This window comes from Bubalus kerabau, chromosome 6, assembly GCF_029407905.1.
Source record: "Bubalus kerabau isolate K-KA32 ecotype Philippines breed swamp buffalo chromosome 6, PCC_UOA_SB_1v2, whole genome shotgun sequence".
NCBI lineage: Eukaryota > Metazoa > Chordata > Mammalia > Artiodactyla > Bovidae > Bubalus > Bubalus kerabau.
The window spans coordinates 10,643,511-10,667,688 of NC_073629.1; the positions used below are offsets into that span (position 1 = coordinate 10,643,511).

Sequence of the window (24,178 nt, forward strand, 5' to 3'; positions counted from 1 at the left end):
TTCATGTGTTTGTTAGCCATCTTTATGTCTTCTTTGGAGAAATGTCTATTTAGTTCTTTGGCCCATTTTTTGATTGGGTCATTTATTTTTCTGGAGTTGAGCTGTAGGAGTTGCTTGTATATTCTCGAGATTAGTTGTTTGTCAGTTGCTTCATTTGCTATTATCTTCTCCCATTCTGAAGGCTGTCTTTTCACCTTGCTAATAGTTTCCTTTGATGTGCAGAAGCTTTTAAGGTTAATTAGGTCCCATTTGTTTATTTTTGCTTTTATTTCCAATATTCTGGGAGGTGGGTCATAGAGGATCCTGCTGTGATGTATGTCAGAGAGTGCTACAGTTTTAAATAGACTTTTTGTTTAAACTATACATCCAGGAAAATCTAAAAAAATTAAAGAAACGTGCATATAAATGATTGCATAGCAGAACATGAACATTAACTGCAAACAGTAAAGAAATGAGTTAGAAATACTATCAAATATACAAAGGTTCTAGAATCAATCCTTGAAACACATTCCACAAACAGTATTTAAAAACCACCTTTTGTTCTTTACAGGCAAGGCCTAGATCTCTAAAACCAAAACTGAAAAAAGTAATCCTCTAAAAGGGATAGTTTCCCTACAACATTTCTTACTTATGCCTGTAAGCAAGCAATCTAAAATTTTAAAGATGCTAGCTTTTACTCTGAAATGAGACTGGACATATCAAGTCACTTTTTATTGCCCCCACATGATATCACAGAGAGATGTTAGAAATTTTTATAAAGAGTAGGGTATTATTCTCTTATTTTTATCAGGTACTATACTGATAATCAATCATAAACTCAAAGAGATGTGACTTTCTTGAAATTAATTTTTTCCAAAGTTATTTTAAATCTCATGGCACCAGAGAATCACTTAGAATGGGAGTGTTGTTTTTTAACTTGCCTCACGTTAAACTGAAGTGTGAAGAACAAGCTTCCTTCATAAAGAGATGGGCACATTTTGATACAAATGCACACACCAAGTGCTTTAAGCATCAAAATTCAGTCCTCTTACACTACGGACACTCACAAACAAATCCTCCTTTGAAACACTTTACTTGCTTTTAACAGCAGTAAGAAAACTATGCAATATTATGGTCAACAACGCTCCTTAAAGTAACTACATAAGAGCTTTCTTTTCCCCTTAAAATTATTTCTGCCATCATCAACCTGCCCAAATTTTAAGGTGAGTTTTTCCGACGTTTGTATGGTTCCAAATCTTCACAGAAACCAGGAAAGTGAAGGCTCCTTGTTTCAAACAGTCTGCCTGAAAATGCTACTTAACCCACTTGTCATTTTCCAAGACAGTGGGGGTTAACAAAAGAACTATTCCACACTGTGCCATAAATTATCATCACGGGCCTAGACATCTGGACAAGACAAAAAGGTCCACCCTGAACCTAAATGTGTCTGGTCGGTCAGTGTTTACTGTGGCTACAACTTCACTTTTTATCATTCTATCTTATTAGCAAGCTACATTTCTAGGTTAACAGTTCTACCAAATATGGATATGAAAGTTTATTTTTAATAAGACAATGTTGCAAATTATGGTCAACCAACATCTTTTCACCAATACTTCAAGCATAAAAAATGAGAATCTTTACAAAAATATACAGAGACACCACGAATTGGTAGCTGCCCATAACATTAAACAAACTGGACTCTTAAGAGTGGCTTCTCAACAGCATATCATTTTAATTATAACCATTGCCTGGTACAGGGAAAACTGACAAGTGTTTTTAAGCATCATTGCAACATTGTATTCCTGATAATTTAAGTAAACCAAACTATGAGTAAATGAATGATACATGCCTAAAAATATCATGGTTTATACTATCAGTGGCCACTGGACTTAGGACTAGTCCAAGACCTTGACCTAGATTTTGACCTAGACCTAGACTGTGATCTTGACTGAGATTTGGATCTAGGTGGTTCTTTTTTCCTTGATTCCTTTTCATATCTTAAGCCAGACTTGTAATGTGTTTTGGAATCTGTTTTAGAGGTGCCTCTAGTTTTGGTGTGAGATGCAGACCTATTACGTGATTTAGCCTTCATTTCTTTCTTGGGCTGGGACTTGGACCGTGATCTTGAATTGGATTTAGATCTTGAAAAAGATCGATTTCGGTGTTTGAATCTATCATTGTCGGAATGGCTTCTGCTACGCCGTGGTCTTCCAGTCGGTCTACTGTTTCTAGGACTATAAGATCTTCTATAGTTGTAATCAAAGGACCGACTTCTTGATCTTCTTCTGTCATAACTTCGGCTTCTAGAACGTCTGTATCTGCCATAGTCATCATAGTGTGAAGAACTATACACATTCCTCCCTTCCTTGGCTTTCATCTGATTTGGAGTCTTTCGATCCCCCTGTGCAAACTGTATTTCAATTTGGCGTCCACAAATCCACTTTCTGTCCAAATTATGTAAAGCATCTTCAGCATCACGAACATCCTCAAATTGAACATATGCAAATCCTCTTGGACGGCGAGTGTAGAAATCAAGTGGAACATACACATCAACTATAGGACCATAACGACCAAATTCCCGACGTAAATCTTCAGACCTGGTATCGTCGGCCACGTTCCTCACGAAGAGAGACGTGTTGGGGGGGCGGGTACCGGGACATGACGCCGGCGTTGAGTCTCCGCAGGGACACTAACGGGCTCAGCAAACCGTCCGCAGCTTAGCGCCGGATCCTGGGCTCCACGCCGGGACCTGCAACGGTTCTTTCCCGCGAGATCACTAGGCGTGCGCCTGCGCACACGGGCGGCTGGAGTACGTGGTGAATTGTGGTGTTGGAGAAGGCTCTTGAGATTCCCTTGGACAGCAAGGAGATCAAACCAACCAATCCTAAAGGAATTCAACCCTGAATATTCACTGGAAGGACTGATGCTGAAGCTGAAACTCCAGTATTTTGCCTACCTGATGTGAAAAGATGACTCATTTGAAAAGACCCTAATGCTGGGAAAGATTGAAGGCCAAAGGAAAAAGGCAGCAAAGGATGAGATGGCTAGATCGCATCACTGACTCGATGGACATGAATTTGAGCCAAACTGGGAGACAGTGGAGGACAGAAGAGCCTGATGTGCTACAGCCAATAAAGTTGCAAAGAGTTGGCCACAACTTAGCGACTGAATAACAACAGAAGCCCTTGACACATTGTCAAAGCTCTTCTTTGACTTGGAAGCCCCCATCTTTTCCACTGTTAGTTGTGCCCTTAGACATCATTTCATGGTCTAGGAAGTATTCATTAATGGCATGTAATCATATGAGAAATTCTCTAGGCCAGCAATTTTCAAGTTTAGTTGCTAATATTATAATCACTTGAGGGAGCTTTTTTTTTTTTTTTTTAATTTAGCAAATGAGCAACAAGTATTTTTATTTATTTATTTTTTATTTTTATTTTTTTTTTAGTATTTATTTTATTTTTTTAAATTTTATTTTTAAACTTTACATAATTGTATTAGTTTTGCCAAATATCAAAATGAATCCGCCACAGGTATACATGTGTTCCCCATCCTGAACCCTCCTCCCTCCTCCCTCCCCATTCCATCCCTCTGGGTCGTTCCAGTGCACCAGCCCCAAGCATCCAGTATCATGCATCGAACTGTATAGAACAGTCTTATGGACTCTGTGGGAGAGGGAGAGGGTGGGAAGATTTGGGAGAATGGCATTGAAACATGTAAAATAGCATATATGAAACGAGTTGAGGGAGCTTTTAAAAATCCAGTTTCCCAGGTCACATCCCATATTATTACAGTAGATTCTCTGGTGATGAGATCCAGGCATCAGTATTTTTTAAAGCTTTTTATTCTTTTTAACTTCAGTATAGTTGATTTACAGTGTCATGTCAATCAATCTCTGCTGCACAGCAAAGTGACTCTCTTATATACATATAGACATTCTTTTTTTATATATTCTTTTCCATTATGGTTTATCACAGGGTATTGACTGTAGTTCTTCCCAGTTGGTGCTAGTAGTGAAGAACTCACCTGCTAATGCAGGAGCCGCAGGAGATGTGAGTTCGATTCCTGGGTCAGGAAGATCCCCTGGAGGAGGGCACGGCAACCCACTCCAGTATTTCTTGCCTTAAGAATCCCATGGACAGAGGAACCTGGGGGCTACAGTCTATAGTGTTATACAGAGTTGGACACAACTGAAACGACTTAACGTGCTCGCATGCTATACTATAAGGCCTTGATGTTTATCTATCCTATATATAATAGTTTACATCTGCTAATCCCCAACTCCCAGTCCTTCTCTCCCCCACTCTCTCCTCCTTGGCAACCACAAGTCTGTGCTCTGTGCCTGTTTTCTGCTTTGTAGATAGGTTTATTTGTGGCCTATTTCAGATTCCACATATAAGTGCTATCATACGGTATTTGTCTTTCTTTTTCTGACTTCACTTAGTGATCATGATGGTCTCTAGTTGCATCCATATTGCTGCAAATGACATTGTTTTGTTCTTTTTATGGCTGAGTAATATTCCATTGTATATATGTACCACATCTACTTCATCCATTCATCTATCGGTGGACATTTAGGTTGTATCCATGTCTTGACTATTGTGAATAGCGCTGCTAGGGCCACAGGGGTACATGTACATTTTGGAGTTATAGTTTTGTCTAGGTATACAGACATTAGTAATTTTGAAGCTCCTTAGTTGATTACAATGTGCAGCCGAGTCTCCAACAGTGGGGGCTGGGGAACCACTGTTCTAGGCTGAGTGATAGCTTTGAAAAGGCTACTCTTGTCTCTGACTGGATCTATGGTTGTTTCTGACTGACATGTCCCTTGCTTTCTCTTTTCACCATGTTATAGTGGTTTCAGATTGAATTGTGGGGCACACCAAACTTTCTCTTTAAACACTGGAATCTAGAGTTATAGGTCCTTGAGGATTAAACAAACTGATAGGTCTATATTTACCAGGCTCTTATTTATTCAATAAAGCTGCACTGTGGTAGCAAGATAACAAATGTTGTTTGTCTTACAGTGTTTTTCTTTATCCCCAGTTGATACTTGGGAGTCTCTAAACGAAGTGTTTTTCTGATGTACTGGGGCTTTAAATCAGGGAGAAACCAAAGTGCCAAGATGTCTAGAAAAGCTGAGATCCTTAAAAATTTTCATGGGGCTATTATGAGCTGTAAAAGATAAGAGAGGACACCCAAGCAAACATATCTGAGCAGGGAAAACGTCACAAGGTAATCTGGTCTATTGCACATACCTCTCTTCTGTCCCATGGTGTGAGTGGTCACAGTGTTGCTTGGGCAGATTCTTGGAACTAGGGGTGGTTTGTGAAATGGTTCACAGGAAAGTCTCTCAAATTCTGTCTTCCTTTTTCTTTCGATTCTCTTTGTATTTCTATAGCTCTCACTCTCTCTATTTTTATGTCCCTCTCTCTCTCTTTTTCAATTTTAAGCCTTGTTCAGAATACCCGTTATGGACACAGATCTGATAACCTGGTCAGCTCCTTGAAATCAATAACATTTCCAGAGTCCTGCCATCCTACTTGCAGCTGCCTTCTTTTGACTTAACCTGGGAAAACAAATGCTAATGAGAAGGCAGTTCAGGTACTTGGAAAACACTTTCCTTCTTTGTCCTAATGTTTTACCTATAATTTCTGTTCAAAGTATGCATATTTCTTTAATTGGACAAATGTTTGGAATAAGAGAGAAGCTTTTGAAGCAATTACTTTAAGTGTTTTACATTTTAAAAATAAGATGCAAAAAGTTTGAGAAAGGGTAATTAAAAGGAATTTTTAATTAATACATCATTAGAAGAGAAACCTTTCCAGAAATGTACTGTCATTTGTAATAGATCTTTTCTGTTGGGAGTTTAGAATATGCTACCCACATGTCACTTCTTCCAGTCAAATAAGAAAGAAATAATATCTAATATCGATTTCTCATTGACTTTGGTTCAGTTTAGTTGCTCAGTCACTCCAACTCTTTGCAACGCCCCGACTGCAGCATGCCAGGCTTCCCTGTGACTCACCAACTCCTAGAGCTTGCTCAAACTCATGTCCATCGAGTTGGTGATACCATCCAACCATCTCATCCTCTGGTGTCCCCTTCTCCTCCTGCCTTCAATCTTTCCCAGCATCAGGGTCTTTTCTAGTGAGTCAGTTCTTGGCATCAGGTGGCCAAAGTATTGGAGCTTCAACTTCAGTGTCAGTCCTTCCAATGAATATTTAGGACTTATTTCCTTTAGGATGGATTGGCTAGATCTCCTTGCAGTTCAAGGGATTCTTAAGAGTCTTCTCCAACACCACAATTCAAAAACATCAATTCTTGGAGGCTCAGCTTTCTTTACAGTCCAACTCTCACATCCATCCATGACTCTGGAAAAACCATAGCTTTGGCTAGATGGACCTTAGTCGGCAAAGTAATGTCTCTGCTTTTTAATATGCTGTCTAGGTTCATCGGAGAAGGCAATGGCACCCTACTCCAGTACTCTTGCCTGGAAAATCCCATGAACGGAGGAGCCTGGTAGGCTGCAGTCCATGGGGTCGCGAAGAGTCAGACACGACGACTGAGTGACTTCACTTTCACTTTTCACTTTCATGCATTGGAGAAGGAAATGGCAACCCACTCCAGTGTTCTTGCCTGGAGAATCCCAGGGATGGGGGAGCCTGGTAGGCTGCCATCTATGGGGTTGCACAGAGTTGGACACGACTGAAGCGACTTAGCAGCAGTAGCAGCAGCAGCTAGGTTCATCACAGCTTTTCTTCGAAGGAGCAAGAGTCTTTTAATTTCATGGCTGCAGCCACCATCTGCAGTGATTTTGGAGTCCAGTAAATAGTTTGTCACTGTTTCCATTGTTTCCTCATCTATTTGCCATGAAGTGATGGGACAAGATGCCATGATCTTAGTTTTCTGAATGTTGAGTTTTCAGCTAGCTTTTTCACTCTTCTCTTTCACTTTCATCAAGAGGCTCTTTGGTTCCTCTTCACTTTCTGCCATAAGGGTGGTGTCATCTGCATATCTGAGGTTATTGATCTTTCTCCCGGCAATCTTAATTTCACCTTGTGCTTCATCAAACTTGGCATTTTGCACGATGTACTCTGCATATAAGTGAAATAAGCAGGATTACAATGTACAGCCTTGATGTACTCCTTTCCCAATTTGGAACCAGTCTGTTGTTCCATGTCCAGTTCTAACTGTTGCTTCTTGACCTGCATACAGATTTCTCAGGAGACAGGTAAGGTGATCTGGTATTCTCATCTCTTGAAGAATTTTCCATAGTTTGTTGTGATCCACACAGTTAAGGGCTTTGGCGTAGTCAATAAAGCAGAAGTAGATGTTTTTCTGGAACTCTCTTTCTTTTTTGATGATCCAATGGATGTTGGCAATTTGATCTCTGGTTCCTCTGCTTTTTCTAAATCCAGGTTGAACATATGGAATTTCACAGTTCACATACTGTTGAAGCCTGGCTTGGAGAATTTTGAGCATTACTTTGCTAGCGTGTGAGATGAATGCAATTGTGTGGTAATTTGAACATTCTTTGGCATTGCTCTTCTTTGGGATTGGAATGAAAATGCAGCCACTGCTGAGTTTTCTAAATTAGCTGGCATACTGAGTGCAGCGCTTTCACAGCATCATTTTTCAGGATTTGAAATAGCTCCACTGGAATTCCATCACCTCCACTAGCTTTGTTCATAGTGATGCTTCCTAAGGCCCACTTGACTTCACATTCCAGGATGTCTGGTTTTAGGTGAGTGATCATGCTATCGTGGTTATCTGGGTCGTGTCGATCTTTTTTGTGTATTTCTTCTATGTATTCTTGCCACCTCTTCTTAATATCTTCTGTTTCTGTTAGGTCCATACTGTTTCCTTTATTGTGCCCATCTTTGCATGAAATGTTCCCTTGGTATCTCTGATTTTGTTGAAGAGATCTCTAGTCTTTCCCATTCTATTGTTTTCCTCTATTTCTTTGCATTGACCACTGAGGAAGGCTTTCTTATCTCTCCTTGCTATTCTTTGGAACTGTGCATTCAAATGGGTATATCTTTCCTTTTTTCCTTGGCCTTTCGCTTGTCTTCTTTTCTCAGCTATTTGTAAGGCCTCCTCAGACAACCATTTTGCCTATTTCCATTTCATTTTCTTAGGGATGGTTTTGATCACTGCCTCCTGTACAATGTCATGAACCTCCATCCATAGTTCTTCAGGCACTCTGTCTATCAAATCTAATCCCTTGAATCTATTTGTCACTTTCACTGTATAATCATAAAGGATTTGATTTAGCGCCTATGTGAATGATCTCATGGTTTTCCCTACTTTCTTTGATTTAACTCTGAATTTGGCGATAAGGAGTTCATGATCTGAGCCACAGTCAGCTCCTAGTCTTGTTTTTGCTAACTGTATAGAACTTCTCCATCTTTGGCTGCAAAGAATATAATCAATTTGATTTTGGTATTGACCATTTTGGAGAAGGCAATGGCACCCTGCTCCAGTACTCTTGCCTGGAAAATCCCATGGACAGAGGAGCCTGGTAGGCTGCAGTCCATGGGTCGCTAAGAGTCGGATATGACTGAGCGACTTTACTTTTACTTTTCACTTTTCATGCATTGGAGAAGGAAATGGCAACCCACTCCAGTGTTCTTGCCTGGAGAAGCCCAGGGATGGGGGAGCCTTGTGGGCTGCCGCCTCTGGGGTCACACAGAGTTGGACACGACTGAAGTGACTTAGCATAGCATTGACCATTTGGTGATGTCCATGTCTAGAGTATTCTCTGGTTTTGTTGGAAGAGGGTGTTTGCTATGACCAGCACGTTCTCTTGGCAAAACTCTATTAGCTTTTGCCCTGCTTCATTCTGTACTCCAAGGCCAAATTTGCTGTTACTCCAGGTATCTCTTGACTTCCTACTTTTTCATTCCAGTCCCTTATGAAAAAGACATCTTTTGGGGGTGTTAGTTCTAGAAGGTCTTGTAGGTCTTCATAGAACCATTCAATTTCAGTTTCTTCAGCATTACTGGTGGGACATAGACTTGGATTACTGTGATATTGAATGGTTTGCCTTGGAAATGAACAGAGATCATCCTGTCATTTTTGAGATTGCACCCAAGTACTGCGTTTTGGACTCTTTTGTTGACTATGATGGCTATTCCATTTCTTCTAAGGAATTCTTGCCCACAGTAGTGGATATAATGGTCATCTGAATCAAATCCGCCCATTCCAGTCCATTTTAGTTCACTGATTTCTAAGATGTCAATGTTCACTCTTGCCATCTCATGTTTGTCCACTTCTAATTTGCCTTGATCATGGACCTAACATTCCAGGTTCCTATGCAACAGTGCTCTTTACAGCATTGGACTTTACTTCCATCACCAGTCACATCCACAACTGGGCTTTGTTTTCACTTCGGCTCCATCTCTTCATTCGTTCTAGAGTTATTTCTTCACTTTTCTCCAGTAGCATATTGGGCACCTACTGACCTCGGGAGTTCACCTTGCAGTTTCATATCTTTTTGGCTTTTCATACTGTTCATGGGTTTCTCAAGGCAAGAATACTGAAGTGGTTTGCCATTCTTATTGACTACAATGGGAAAACTCATGATGAATACACTTAAGATTCTTTTTATGTGAAATTATAATGTTTTTGGATTAAAGTCAAATAGCCACAAGCTGGGTGTCTTATTCATAAAATGAAACTGTAGCTTTTGAAGCTTCATGGGCTACTTATCTTTATTCTGTTCTCTCTTTCCTTGCTTCTTAATTACACACATACACCCGTGCATGCACACACACACACACACACACACACACACTTTATTTTATAAGCAATATAACTATATTATGAAAATGTTAATGAAAGAAAAGTATTCTTCATAATTTCATTACCATGATAAGGACACACTTTTTTTTTTTTTTTTGGTGGTGGTGGGGGGGTTATTCCTATTAGATTTTTTTCTGAACTAGTTACTTCATTTAAAAAATTGTATATAAACAAATTTATGTTATTTTTCTCATATTATACTATTATAAGCATTTTTTGCATGTTGTAGGATAAAGTTCACAACCAATACTTTAAACAATTATCCATTCTATTTAGTGATTGTAGATGTATACAGTTTCCTTAAACATGCCTTTGTTTTCTAATTTTTCATGATCCTAGGTGGTCGCCTTTGTGAGTAAAATATCTCCTCCATCCCCAAATTTTTAGCAACATTTCTCCAGAATGGACTCATAAGATGTGACTGTTTTAATTCACAAAACACTGCAATGCAGAGCTATTGGAGCTCCAGTAGGCTACATGGAGTCGCTAAAAAATAACCCATGTTGGTCTCCCGTTTTGTGATTTGTATTGGTTTATTTGCCCTTAGAGCTTTGATTTATGGTTCTAAGGAGCAGTTTTGGAAAATCTTTTACCCATCAGCTGAGACAATCTGACTATTGCACATATAAAGTCAAAGGGGGCAGACCTGAGTCAGAGGGATCTCAGACACCCAAGCCCCAGATAGCCCAACTGATGCTGCTCTTTCCAGGAGGATAACCCAGATTCTGGGCACAGTGACTGCAGGAAGGAACATGGAGAAGTTGTCACCATGTTTTCTGGTCATCATTATCCTCTTTAGTGCTTTTTCTCAGGTAGGTAGGTGCTGCTTCAGGTGGTAGCTGGGCTCTTGTATCAGGGCTGTCTGTGCAAAGCCAAGTTAGGGAAAATAGCCAGCATTGGGGAGGGATTGTGATGTGGCAAAGAAGGCAGGCTGCAGTTTTTAAGTACAATCTCCTGTACATAGTAAAAGAATGCATCTTTGTGGCCTAACAAAGATAGAAAAGAGACAACGGGCCCAAGATGGAGTCAGTTGTGTTAACCCCCAAGTCAGCAAACCAAGACCTAATACCTAACTTAACTGCAGCTTCAGCCTCTCCCCAAAATGTGACCTTTCACCAGTCAATCTGAAATTACATGATCAGGATTAATGAGGTAATCTACCCAATAAAACCCTTCCTTCCCCCACAGAAAGGTGACCTTGCCTGAAATAATCCACCCTTTGCTAGAAACTTCTGCTTCTTACCGCTTTCTGCCTAAAAAAGGCTTTTATTTGGATAAGCTCTTTGAAATTCCTTTCTGTTAGATGGGAGGTTGCCTGCTTCATGAATCATTGAATTAAAGCCAATTAGATCTTTCCATTTACTCAGTTTAGCAGATTTGGAGGCAGTGACAAGACTTCAAAGATTTCTTTCAAGAGTTTTCAAAACAAGAGACATGGGTGTGGTCTCTTTGGAGTTTTTTTGGTTTGGTCATCTCGAGTGGGGCCCTGGGCAAGTTCTGAGCTCTGCTCTCTTTGTATCAAGCTCCTGGTCTAATTGGCTTGCTAGTCAGTTCCCTATTTGATTTGAAATCTCAGCCCTTGTTTCTGTCCTCAGATTCCATGTTGGGAATGATCGATGGCTCAGTCTGAAGTTCTCCATTGTGTGGAACCTCAGTCTGCAATTCATAGTTGGGGACCTGCTGGTTCAGTTCTTTATCCACCCCACAAATTCCACATCAGGTGAACAGCTGGAGCAGGACTAGGTCCCGCTGAAAAACTAGACTGGGTTTCAGATTGTACTGAGTTCGACTTAAGCTGTACTGGGTCTAGTAAGTAAAGGCTATTGCTAATGAGAATCATAAAAGCAAAAAAGAAAAAAACCCCATATAATTGGTCAACATGGCTCAGGCAGTTGAAAGCTGTGCTCAGGCAATTAAGAGCTGTAAGAGTGCCTCTGCCCTCCCAATACAGGCGGCCCAGGTTTAATCGCTGGTCGGGCAACTAGATCCCACAGCCACAGTGAAGATTGAAGGTCTGAATACTACAAATAAGACCTGGTGCAGCCAAATAAATAAGCAAATAAATCTTAAGAAAAATAAAAATAAATAAAGAAGAAAGTTGTATAAGGGTTGTGGAAAAGGAATCTGGTAAGGGTTTTTATACATGGTTGAGATTGGCTAAGATGGAAATGAATTCTAGTGAATAAATTTTAATATCAAAAGAAAGCAGTTATAAAGTTAGAATGTGCTTTCCCCCTCTGTGAAAACAATAAGGTTTTATTGAACTCTTGTTCCGCTCTTGATAAGAGATTGTAAAAGTTTTCTTTTCTGACCTTTTAAGTAATTTGCCTAGAAAAGAAAGATTTTGTGTCTTATCAGAATAATTCCCTGTGCTATCTTTATTGGGTCTTTTGATTAGTTAAGAAAGCTGAGTCTTCTTTAGTAAAAGAGCTACATTTTTCTTTAGCATTACTTAACTTCCTGCATTTGCCTTTGAAGTCTTTAACTGCTATTATTGTTAAATGGATAACAGTATTTTTTCACAGTGATTTATGATCCTGCTTGACCAAGGACTTTAAAATCTTTTGATTTCTTTGACAAACTTTCCCCAGGTCAAATTCTAAATGAAGTCATTTTGACCTCAAACTAACTTTGGGATATTACAGGTTCCCTGCAAAATTTTAAAACACTTGTTCTCTCTTTGTATAAAAGGAAATGTTAAACAATTTGGTTTATTTGATATATTAAATCATATTGGAAGCATTGTCAAATAAGAAGTAGTACTAAGCCTTCTTTATGTTGTATTTGTATAAGTTATAAATTTTGTAAAATTGTGATAAATTCCTAGAAATCTGACATATTCTGGTATGATTATCAGTCTTAACTCCAGTTATCTTAAAACATTTTATATCACAGAAATATGCAAATTTCCTTGTCAATGCCATTAAAATGAGCTCTCAACAGATTTTTAATGATGGGCATTTTAAAGTTTTTTTGTCATTTACAGACAGTTATTGTTTTACTCAGATGCTTTTGCAAAAGTATTTCTTCAAATGTGCTTCATCTTCAAGAAGATTAGTGGAAAGGACTTTGACAAGTACAGGTTTCTGTTAGCTTTAAGATCATAAAACTGAATTGAGTAAAAATTTACAGAACTAATGGAAAAGCTGGATTTGAGCAAACAAATATTAATTACATAGGATTGAATGGATTAAGGAGGAAGATTATAATTTTTTTGTTTGAAATATTGCTGGTTCCTTAATATTTTTTTCTCCAAATTTCAGAAAATCTTTTTTCTTAAGCTGTCTATGACTTAAAGCAATTTGGCAAAGTATACCTTTGTAAACAAAGATGAAACATTTACTTTTTCTCTCTACCTGATCCCTCCCCAAAACTCTTGAATATTCTTTTCATGGCATTAGGGTTAGTCATTTACATAAATTTAGTAAGAATCTGTTCTCCTTGTAACAGATTTGTAACACAACTACAAATACGGGTTATATTACCAAGGTTTTAGCTGAAATGTCATATTTGAGGGAGATGTGCATAGACTCGGATATGACTGTTTCTTTTAAATTTTTATTTTTAATTAGTAGATAATTAATTCACAATGATGTGATAGTTTCTGCCATACAGCAACATGAATCAGTTGTAACTACACATATGTCCGCTCCTTCTTAAACCTCCCTCCCAACTCCCTCCCCATCCCACCCCTCTAGGTTGTCACAAAGCACCAGCTTTGGGTTCCCTGCATCATATAGCAAATTCCCACTGGATATCTAATTTACATATAGTAATGTATATGTTTCAATGCTGCTCTCTCAAATCACCCCACCCTCTGCTTCCCCACTGTGTCCAAAATTCTGTTCTTTATGTCTGTGTTTTCCTTTGCTGCCCTGCAAGTAGGATCATCAGTATTATCTTTCTAGAGTCCACATACATGTGTTAATATATTTGTCTTTCTCTTTCTGACTTACTTCACTCTGTATAATAGGCTCTAGACTCATCTCCCTCATTAGAACTGACTCAAATGCATCCTTTTTATAGCTGAGTAATAATCCATTATAATTGGAAGAAGCACAAGCTGGAATCAAGATTGCTGGGAGAAATATCAATAACCTCAGATATGCAGATGACACCACCCTCATGGCAGAAAGTGAAGAGGAACTAAAAAGCCTCTTGATGAAAGTGAAAGAGGAGAGTGAAACAGTTGGCTTAAAACTCAACATTCAGAAAACGAAGATCATGGCATCTGGTCCCATCACTCCATGGCAAATAGATGGGGAAACAGTGGAAACAGTGTCAGGCTTTATTTTTTTGGGGTCCAAAATCACTGCAGATGGTGATTGCAGCCATGAAATTAAAAGACGCTTACTCCTTGGAAGGAAAGTTATGACCAACCTAGATAGCATATTCAAAAGCAGAGACATTACTTTGCCAACAAAGTCTGTCTAGTCAAGGCTATGGTTTTTCCAGTAGTCATGTATGGATGTGAGAGTTGGACTGTGAAGAAAGCTGAGCTCTGAAGAATTGATGCTTTTGAATTGTGGTGTTGGAGAAGACTCTTGAGAGTCCCATAGACTGCAAGAAGATCCAACCAGTCCATTCTAAAGGATATCGGTCCTGGGTGTTCTTTGGAAGGAATGATGCTAAAGCTGAAACTCCAGTACTTTGGCCACCTCATGCAAAGAGTTGACTCATTGGAAAAGATTCTGATGCTGGGAGGGATTGGGGGCAGGAGGAAAAGGGGACAACAGAGAATGAGATGGCTGGATGGCATCACCGACCTGATGGACGTGTGTTGGGTGAACTCCAGGAGTTGGTGATGGACAGGGAGGCCTGGCGTGCTGCAATTCATGGGGTCGCAAAGAGTCAGACACGACTGAGTGACTGAACTGAACTGAACTGAATAATCCATTGTGTAAATGCACTGTAACTTCTTTATCCATTCATCTGTTGATGGACATATAGGTTGCTTCCGTGTCTTAGCTATTGTAAACAGTATTTCAATGAACATTGGGGTACATGTGTCTTTTTCAGTTGTGGTGTCTGCAGGCTATCTGCCCAGTAGTGGGAGTTTGGGGTCATATAGTAGTTTTATTCCTAGTTTTTAAAGGAATCTCCATAGTGTTCTGTATAGTGGCTGTATCAATTTATATTCCCACTAATGGAACAACAGGGTTCCTTTTACTCCACATCCTCTCCAGCGTTTATTGTTTGTAGACTTTTTGATGATGGACATTCTGACCAGTGTGAGATGATACCTCATTGTAGTTTTGATTTGCATATCACTAATAATGAGTGATGTTGAATATCTTTTCATGTGTATACTAGCCATCTGTATGTCTTCTTTGGTGAAATGTCTGTTTAGGTCATCTTCCCACTTTTTGACAGGGTTGTTTGTTTTTCTGGTATTGAGCTCCATGAGCTGCTAGTATATTTTGAAGGTTAATCCTTTGTCAGTTGTTTCCTTTGCTATTATTTTCTCCCACTCTAAAAATTGTCTTTTCAGTTTTCTTATAGTTTCCTTCATCGTGCAAGTTTTGGGGTTAAGTTAGGTCCCATTTGTTTATTTTTGTTTTTATTTCCATTACTCTGCTGCTACTGCTGCTAAGTCACTTCAGTCGTGTCCAACTCTGTGTGACCCCATAGACAGCAGCCCACCAGGCTCCCCTGTCCCATTACTCTAGGAGGTGGGTAATAGAAGATCTTGCTGTGATTTATGTCAAAGAGTGTTCTCTCTGTTTTCCTCTACTAGTTTTATAGTTTCTGGCATTACATTTAAGTCTTTAATCCATTTTGAGATTATTTTTTATGTATAGAGGTAGGTAGTGTTCTAATTTCATGATTTTATACATAGCTGACCAGTTTTCCCAGCACCACTTATTGAAGAGACTGTCTTTTCTCCATTGTATATTTTTGCCTCCTTTGTCAAAGATAAGGTGCCCATAGGGGCATGAATTTATCTCTGGACTTTCTATCTTGTTCCGTTGATCTATATTTCTATTTTTGTGCCACTACCATGCTGTCTTGATGGCTGTAGCTTTGTAGTATAGTCTGAAGGCAGGGAGGTTGATTCCTCCAGCTCCATTGTTCTTTCTCAAGATTGCTTTTGCTATTCAGATGACCATGAGTTTTAAGGAATTAAGGTTTACTCTCTGGAGTCAATAAAGTCCCTTGGGAAAATGGCCTGGTATTTTACTTACAAGGTTTCAACAGAGCAGTCTTCAAAAGAGCTTGCATGGTAAATCACTATCCTTGCTGCCTTTATGTAAATAATCAGGAAAGACTGAGGACAGGAGGAGAATCAGGGGAGAGGATGTGATGGTTAGATGGCATCACTGACTCAGTGGACATGTGTTTGAGCAAACTCCAGGAGATAGTGATGGATAGGGAAGCCTGGTGTGCTGCAATCCATGGGGTCTCAGAAAGCTGGACATGACTTAGTGACTGAACAACAACAACAACAACAACAACAGCAACAAAGGCCAAATTTAGTGCAAATAAATTAGTTGCACTGTGGTTATCTTTGATTTTTAAAAATGGGGGTGATTATAAAATGATTATAAAATAAAAATGGGAACGATTATAGAGAAAAAAGTTATGTGTGCACATTTGTAGATATTAAGTTCTAATCCTGTTGATTATCTTTGAGATTTTGTTATATATCTACAAGTTGGATTGGGTCCCGAATTCTTCTATTTTCCTAATGAATTTGGCTATAAATCTCCAAAGACATGTTTCCATTTTCTCCCATTCTGATTTGGAATCACTGAGAAAAAAGATTGCCCTTGAATCTCTTTGGAAGGGACTCATGATCCTTCTCTCTACCCAAATGGCAGGTAAAATCCAGGGACTTGAACCTTAGTTACACATCTCGTAGTCACAGAAGGCTCCGTTTGACTTCTGGTCCTGCATACCAGCTGGAGACATCTCAGGCTGATCAAAAGGGAGGAACTGTTAAGAAAAAATAAGAGAGAGAGAGAGACACAACTGTTTGGAAATGGAATCACTTGTGCTAAGCCCCATGTTAGCAAGTCAAAGTGCAATAACTATTCTAATTGTAATTTCAGCCTCTCCCAGAAATGTGACATTTACCTTGTCGGTCTGGAATTACCTGGCCTCTCTAATGAGGTAATCTACCCAATAAGATGCCATTTTTTCCCCATTAGAAGGTGACCTTGTCATAGGTCTTTGCTAAATAGACCACTGAAATAACCCACTCTTTGATAAAAAGTTCTCTTCCAATTCTTTTCTGTCTATAAAAGTCTTAAATTTTGTACAGCTCTTTGAAATTCCTTTCTATCAGCTAGATGGGATGTTGCCCAGTTCATGAATCACTGAATAATGACAATTATATCTTTAGATTTACTCAGTTGAATTTTGATTTTTAACAAAGCTCCACTGTTGACGTTTCCCTTCTCGTTTTTTCACCCTAAAGATATGCACACAAAGGACTTTGTGTTCCCCCAAAAGTCGGATAATTCCTATGTGACACTGACTTCACACTTAACTAAACCACTCCAGGCCTTCACATGTGCCTGCACATCTTTACTGACCTGACCTTCAACTATAGCCTCTTCTCTTACACCACAAGAAAACAGCATAATGAGATTCTCCTCTTCAACATAATGAGGGACTGGCAGGTACAGTGTATTATGGGTGGAGCTGACATCTTTTTCAAGTCTCCTGAGGGTTCTCCTGCACCAAAGCACTTCTGTATGATCTGGGAGTTTGCCTCTGAGATCACAAGGCTCTGGGTAGATGGGAAGCCCATGGTGAGGAGGAGTCTGGAAGAGGGAACCTCTTTGGGGGCAAAGGACAGCATCATCCTGGGAAAGGAGCAGTCTGTGTTCACTGGGGGTTTTGATAAAAACCAGTGTTTGATGGGAGACATTTGAGGTATGAACATGTAAGACTTTGTGCTGTTGCCAGAAGAGATTAGCAGTGTCTGTGCTGGTGGGACCTTCAGTCCTAACATCCTTAACTGGCAGGTGCTCAAGTGAAACAAACAAACAAACAAAAAAAACATGGTGACAAATGCCACCTATGGCCAAATGCCACCTATGGCCCTGAGGCCCTTTCACTAATCCTGAAGATGCCTTCTGAGGATTACACCTTACATTTCCTGTGTTTCTGGCTCTGATGTTTCACTGACCCCTTGTGCCCCGGGGGAGTGTATTTCCTTCTCCTTTCACCACTCTTTTTCTGTCAGCACATGGGATAGTGCTGAGAAGAGGGTCTTAAACATGGTTCCACATTAGAATTACCAAGCCATACCTTAAGCTAATTAAACCTGAATTGGGAGGCGGGTGTGGGACCCAAACATCAGTGTTTATTAAAGCTCTTCAAGTAATTCCAGCTTTCAGGGGGGGTAGAGAGCCACTGAATTTTAATCATAGTTTAAGAGCAAGTGGGCTGACTTTTCTCCTAAAAGACTGAGTGTGTTTAACTGTAGTCCTGCCAATATTTTCATTTCCTTTTCACAGGCACACCAACCCCATCTATTGTGTTTTATTAAATTATCTAAAGAATACAGGAATAGAATTTTTCCAGCATTCTGCTTCCACCAGCAGGATGTGGTCATTAAATATTAGATTTATCTTTAATTCTTTAATCCTTTCAGTTTGAATATTCAAAAACTGAAAAAGGCATTTTTGTTGTTGTTTCTGTTTAATTTGTTCTATTTTATTCTTCAGGATCACCAGTTTTTATTATGTGAAATTTCCATTATTTTTTCTTCTTGTTTATTATCACCCAGATTACTTTTATGTGTGTCCCTCATCCTTACATTTTGAGCTTTTATTTCTTCAAACCTATCCTTCATATTTGTGTTAAGGAGGAAGAATTTTTCCTCCATGCCTCTAGGCTGTTTTGTTGGCCTAAGAATTAAATTGACATTAGACAAATTAACAGGAGAAAATAAAACAAAAATTTAATTTATACATAGGAAAAACTTGAAAAATTTAATAACTTGCCAAAATGGCCAAAATCATCATCTTAGATTGGGACTTGAACCCATGGTCTTTTCATTAGAATCACTCACCTGGTGTCTGGACTTACTGAGGCTCAGGTTCTTTTGTGCCTCAGAACAGAAAGAATTCAGTGAGAAACAAAGTGATATGTAAGAAATGGATTTATTTAGAGAGAAAAAAACTCTGCAGAGTGTGGGCCATCTCAGAAGGCAAAAGGGCCTGAAATATGGTGTGATTAGTTTTCATGGGCTTGGTTATCTCATAGGCTTGTGAGTGAGAGGATTATCTCAACTATTTCAGGTAAGGGGCAGAGGTTTCTAGGAATTGAGCCCCACCTACTTTTTGATCTTTGATGGTGATGCTGGTGAGTGTGTCCCTTAGCTTGTTGACGTGTTACAATTAGCGTATGCTGAGGCTCAAGGTCTACTGGAAGTTGACTCATCCACCATCTTGGACCTATTTGGTTCTAATTAGTTTATGTCATGTCCTCAAGTTATGTTATTCTTTTAATTGTGTGCTGCCCCCTTCCCTTCTGTTTCAGTAGGGGGAACGTGGCAGGGCTTGGAGACCAAAACCCTCATTGTGTCCCATTGTCTCTGAATGGCATAGCAAACATTTGTTTTTCTATCTCTATGTGAAATATCTTTTTCCCCTTTGAAGGCTCAAATTCCTACCCCATTCTCCTTCTTTCAGTGGCTTATAAGCCACAATTCCCTAACTAATCCTTGTGCCTCATTTTTCTTATGGGACCTTTATTCATACACAATTAAATTTGGTTTTCTCCTGTTAATTTTTCTCATGCCAATTTAATTTTTAGACCAGCCAGAAGAACTTAAAAGGGTAGAGGGAACTGTTTCCCTTCCCTAACACCAGCCACAGGGCTGATGTTGTGATCCCTCCTGAGTCCTATGTTTATTGCTCAATTCCTTTAGAGCACACAGGGAGATGAGATTTTCCTTTCAGAGCTCTAACAGGAGCATGAAGACAGACAGAAGCTTCTCTTCTGATAGCTCTATATTTTGTGGTTCCACACCTATAATCAGATCTATAGGAGATCAAACCAGTCAGTCCTAAAGGAAATCAACCCTGAATATTCATTGGAAGGACTGATGTGGAAGCTGAAGCTCCAATACTTTGGCCACCTGATGCAAAGAGCCAACTCATTGGAAAAGACCCTGAAAAAGGAAAGATTGAGGGCAGGAGGAGAAGGGGGTTACAGAAAATGAGGTGGTTGGATGGTATCACTGACTCAATGGCATGAGTTTGAGCAAACTCAGGAAGATAGTGAAGGACAGGGAAACCTGGAGTGCTGCAATTCATGGGGTCTCAGAGAGTCAGACATGACAGTGAATGAACAATATACAAACGGTAGGAAGTGGGGCTGAGCAGACTTCAGGCTTGAGCAGAATAATGGACAACCTCTCACAAGACAGCAGAGAGGGTCTGCGAACTTTAGCGACAGGGTTACAGTCAAATCTGGCCTCTGTAGTCCAACACTGAATTAACTCTCAGAGACAGAGTTTTGGGTGAAGTAGAAAAGAATAGCTTTATTGCTTTTCCAGGCAAAGAGGGACATGGTGGGCTTGTGCTCCTTAAAACTGTGTGTCCTAACTCATGCAGACTTGGTGAGTTTTATAGCAACAGTTCAAGTGCAGAGTTGCTGATAAGGATTAGGGTATATAGGACTTGCACTTTTAAAATCTGGCTTCAGGTGGTCTCTTGATGAACTTCTCGAAGTTAGCAAACTCTGACATTTTCTAGAATGAATAATGCTAACATATTCCATTTGTTGGTGGTTTTAGTTTTATAGAGAGCTCAAGTGAAGTAAAGTGAAAGTCACTCGGTCGTGTCCAACTTTTTGCGACCCCATGGACTGTACTGTCTATGGAATTCTCCAGGCCAGAATACTGGAGTGGGTAGCCTTTCCCTTCTCCAGGGGATCTTCCCAACCCAAGTATCCAACCCAGGTCTCCTGCGTTGCAGGCGGATTCTTTACCAGCTGAGCCACAAGGGAAGCCCAAGAATACTGGAGTGGGTAGCCTATCCCTTCTCCAGTAGATCTTCCTGACCCAGGAATCAAACTGTTAGGGGAAGCGCACTGATTGAAACCGCCCACCCTGGCCAGGTACCATAGTAACCATTTGCATGAGTTGTTTTATGATAGGAGATCCTGATGAGGAATACGGAACTAATAAGTCACCACCAACTGGAAGAGTTTGGGAAAGGTTGAAAGGAGACACCGGTTGTCCGTCCACTTCCCAGAATCCCTCTCGCTAGCATCCATCTTGGCTGAGTGATGCGTGCGCCACCAGGAAAGACTCTGAATTAGAATGATTGGCCAAAGACCACCTGGAAACTAATCCCATCACCATAAAACCGGAGACTGCGAGCCACGCTGCACAGCAGTTCTCCTGGGTTCCCTTACCCTACTGCTCTCCACTCGGGTGCCCTTTCCCAATAAAATCTCTTGCTTTGTCAACACATGTGTCTCCTTGGACAATTCATTTCCGAGTGTTAGACAAGAGCCCAGTTTTGGGCCTGGAAGGGGTCCCCCTTCCTGCGACAAAATTGGAGTCTCCTGCATTGCAGGTGGATTCTTTACCAACTGAGCTATCAGGGAAGCCAACAGAGAGCTCAAAGATACTGTTATATGTATCCTTCAAGGCAGAACTAGGACCCTGACCCAAGACAGCATGATTGTTTCTTGGCTGCTCCTTGCTGTCTCTGCCTTCCCCTTCCTTGATTAGCAACTGTTTTAAAGGCCAGGAGCTTCATAGGGTCCTGCTCAGTTTCTAATTGGATTTCAAAGCCCAGGGTCTGGATTAGAGATCCAGTAGGTTGAAGGGATTCATCATTGAATAAATACAGAAGAAAGAAGACTCTGAGTCTGTGAACAGTTTGTCAGCTTGTGGTGGAGGAAAAAAAATGGAAATTATCACAGACTTAAGGAAAAAGGGGAACCTTTGAAAGATCTTTGCTTCAGATGCTTGTAGCTATAGGGAATAGGTTTGCTCTGCAGTGGAATTGTTTGGGAAAACACACTGAAACTGCCCACCCTGGCCAGTCACCATAGTAACCATTTTTGTGAGTTATTTTACCACAGGAGGTCCCAGTAAGGAACACAGAACTAACAAGCAGCCACTAACTGGGAGAGTTCAGGAAAGGTCAAAAGGAGACTCCACGTGCCCTTCTGCCTCCCAGCATCCTTCTTGCTGTAATCTATCCTGGCAGAGTGATGCATGAGCCACCAGGAAGAACCCTGAGTCAGAATGACCGTCCAGAGAAAACCCAGAAACGAATCCCATCACCATAAACCCGAGACTGCGCGCCATGTGGCAGAGTAGTCCTCCTAGGTTCCCTTACCCTCCTGCACTCTGCCCAGGTGCCCCTTCCCAATAAAATCTCTTGCATTGTGAGCATGAGTGTCTTCTTGGACAATTCATTTCTGAGTGTTAGACAAGCGTCCACTCTTGGGCCCCGGAAAGAGTCCCCCTTCCTGCAACAGAATGTGGGTGGCAGTGAAGGGTGAGGGGGCTTCAGAATTTCACATGTGGTCAGAAGTGTTGGATTTTTTAGGAGATCAGAAACTCAGGGAGAATGAAATCAACCTAAAGGACAGACTTTATTTTATAGTCAAAACAAAAGTAAGTGGGAAAGGAAAGGGAGGTACTGTGATCTGCTGTGTTGGTTCTACAGGGAGTAAAAGGAGCAGGGTTAGTGTGAGCAGTTGGCTTCACCTTTCACAGCTCAGCAGTCAGCTTGCTTCAAAAGAACAGAGAGAAAGGAAGTGGGATGTTAGAGGAAGCAGCATCAGATCAAACTTCTGAGGAAAAGAAGGTGGAAAGAAAGGTTTTTGTATCATTGAATAGCCCAAGTCAACTCAGGCCTGGAAACTCTAAATCTTCAGAAGGTGGTGGCTGGGCGGAGCTGGACTGGAGGAAAGGGGGTCACAGCTGACCTCCTGTGAGAGCAAGGCTTTGCAAGCACTAACTACACCTCACAAATTCAGAGTCCTCCGACCTCTTGATGGGAGGTCAGCCTCAAAGAGGAAGCATTGCCACACAGGCTGGTGTTGAGAGAATGATCTTTTCAAATGTAAATAAGAACAAGTCCTCTCCAGAGGAAAAACCTGCAAAGGCTTCCCATTGCACTTAGAATAATTTACAACCCTTTTCCTGGTGCTCAAAGCTCTGTGATTTCAGACTTCTGTTTCCTTCAGTCGCAGCCTCACACATCTCTTACTTGCTCCAGGTTCCCAGCCCTCCTGCCATGTTTCCTTTTCATTTCTTCCACAAACATCTTAGGGGAAATCTCTGACTGAAACCATCCACCCTGGTCAGGCATCACAGTAGCCATGTGCATAATTATTTTACAACAGGAGGTCCTGGTAAGGAACATGGAACTAACAAGCCACCATCAATCAGAAGAATCCTGGAAAGATCAAAAGGAGACAGGAGACTCCCAGTCCATTTGTCCTCTTGGATTCCTTCTGGTTGGCTGAGCCATGTGCGTAACACCAGGAAGGACCCTGAGTCAGAATGATTGGCCAGAGACAACCTGGAAACTAATCCCATCACCATAAACCCAAGACTGTGAGCCACGTGGCAGAGCAGTCCTCCCGGGTTCCCTTACCCTGCTGCACTCTGCCCAGGTGCTGTTATAGCCATGCGTTCCGGGAAACAAACTCAGGACAATGCAGATAGTGGAGTACAGTTTATTACACTGGCTGGCCCAAGGCAGAGTCTCCTCTTAGCCAAGGACCCTGACCAGCATTTGTGAAAATCTTTTATACCCCATGTGTACGTATCCAAACCCACCACCCCAATTTCCTTGAGACTTACATAAAACAAAGGAAGCATAAATACCATCACAAATAACCCCATTATTCAAGTGTTATCAAGTGGTAGGTGTTCAAACAGTTAATAATCAATAAGCCTGCGGTTACACTCCGATAGATACAGAAAGAATTTATGACCTGTCTGGAGGCAGGGGTGATTAGAGTATGTTTTCTCTTCAGTTCAGTTCAGTCAGCTCAGTCGTGTCTGACTCTTTGCGACCCCATGAATCGCAGCACGCCAGGCCTCCCTGTCCATCACCAACTCCCGGAGTTCACTCAGACTTATGTCCATCGAGTCAGTGATGCCATCCAGCCATCTCACCCTCTGTCGTCCCCTTCTCCTCCTGCCCCCAATCCCTCCCAGCATCAGAGTCTTTTCCAATGAGTCAACTCTTCGCATGAGGTGGCCAAATTACTGGAGTTTCAGCTTTGGCATCATTCTTTCCAAAGAAGGAATTCCCAGGTTCTAGAATGGTATGGGTCATAGTATTTTGTCAATAAATATTTGATGAATTAACTAACTCTGGAGGAGGTAGCAGCAGTGAAGAAATGATTTGGATGCTTCTGAGAATGAAGAAATACTTAAAAGAGTGAGAGATTG

General features: G+C 40.7%; 1 protein-coding gene across 1 annotated transcript in view; it reads right to left on the bottom strand.

The window, feature by feature from the left end:
- Nucleotides 1-329: 329 nt before the first annotated feature.
- Nucleotides 330-24,178, bottom strand: part of LOC129655867 (serine/arginine-rich splicing factor 10-like) — a 34,264-nt gene continuing 10,415 nt past the window's right edge. Inside the window, exon 2 of the mRNA XM_055586680.1 lies at nucleotides 330-2,668. Within this exon, the coding sequence (XP_055442655.1) occupies nucleotides 1,853-2,668 (816 nt within the window). The 3' untranslated portion in view covers nucleotides 330-1,852. The remainder of the gene's footprint in view (nucleotides 2,669-24,178) is intronic.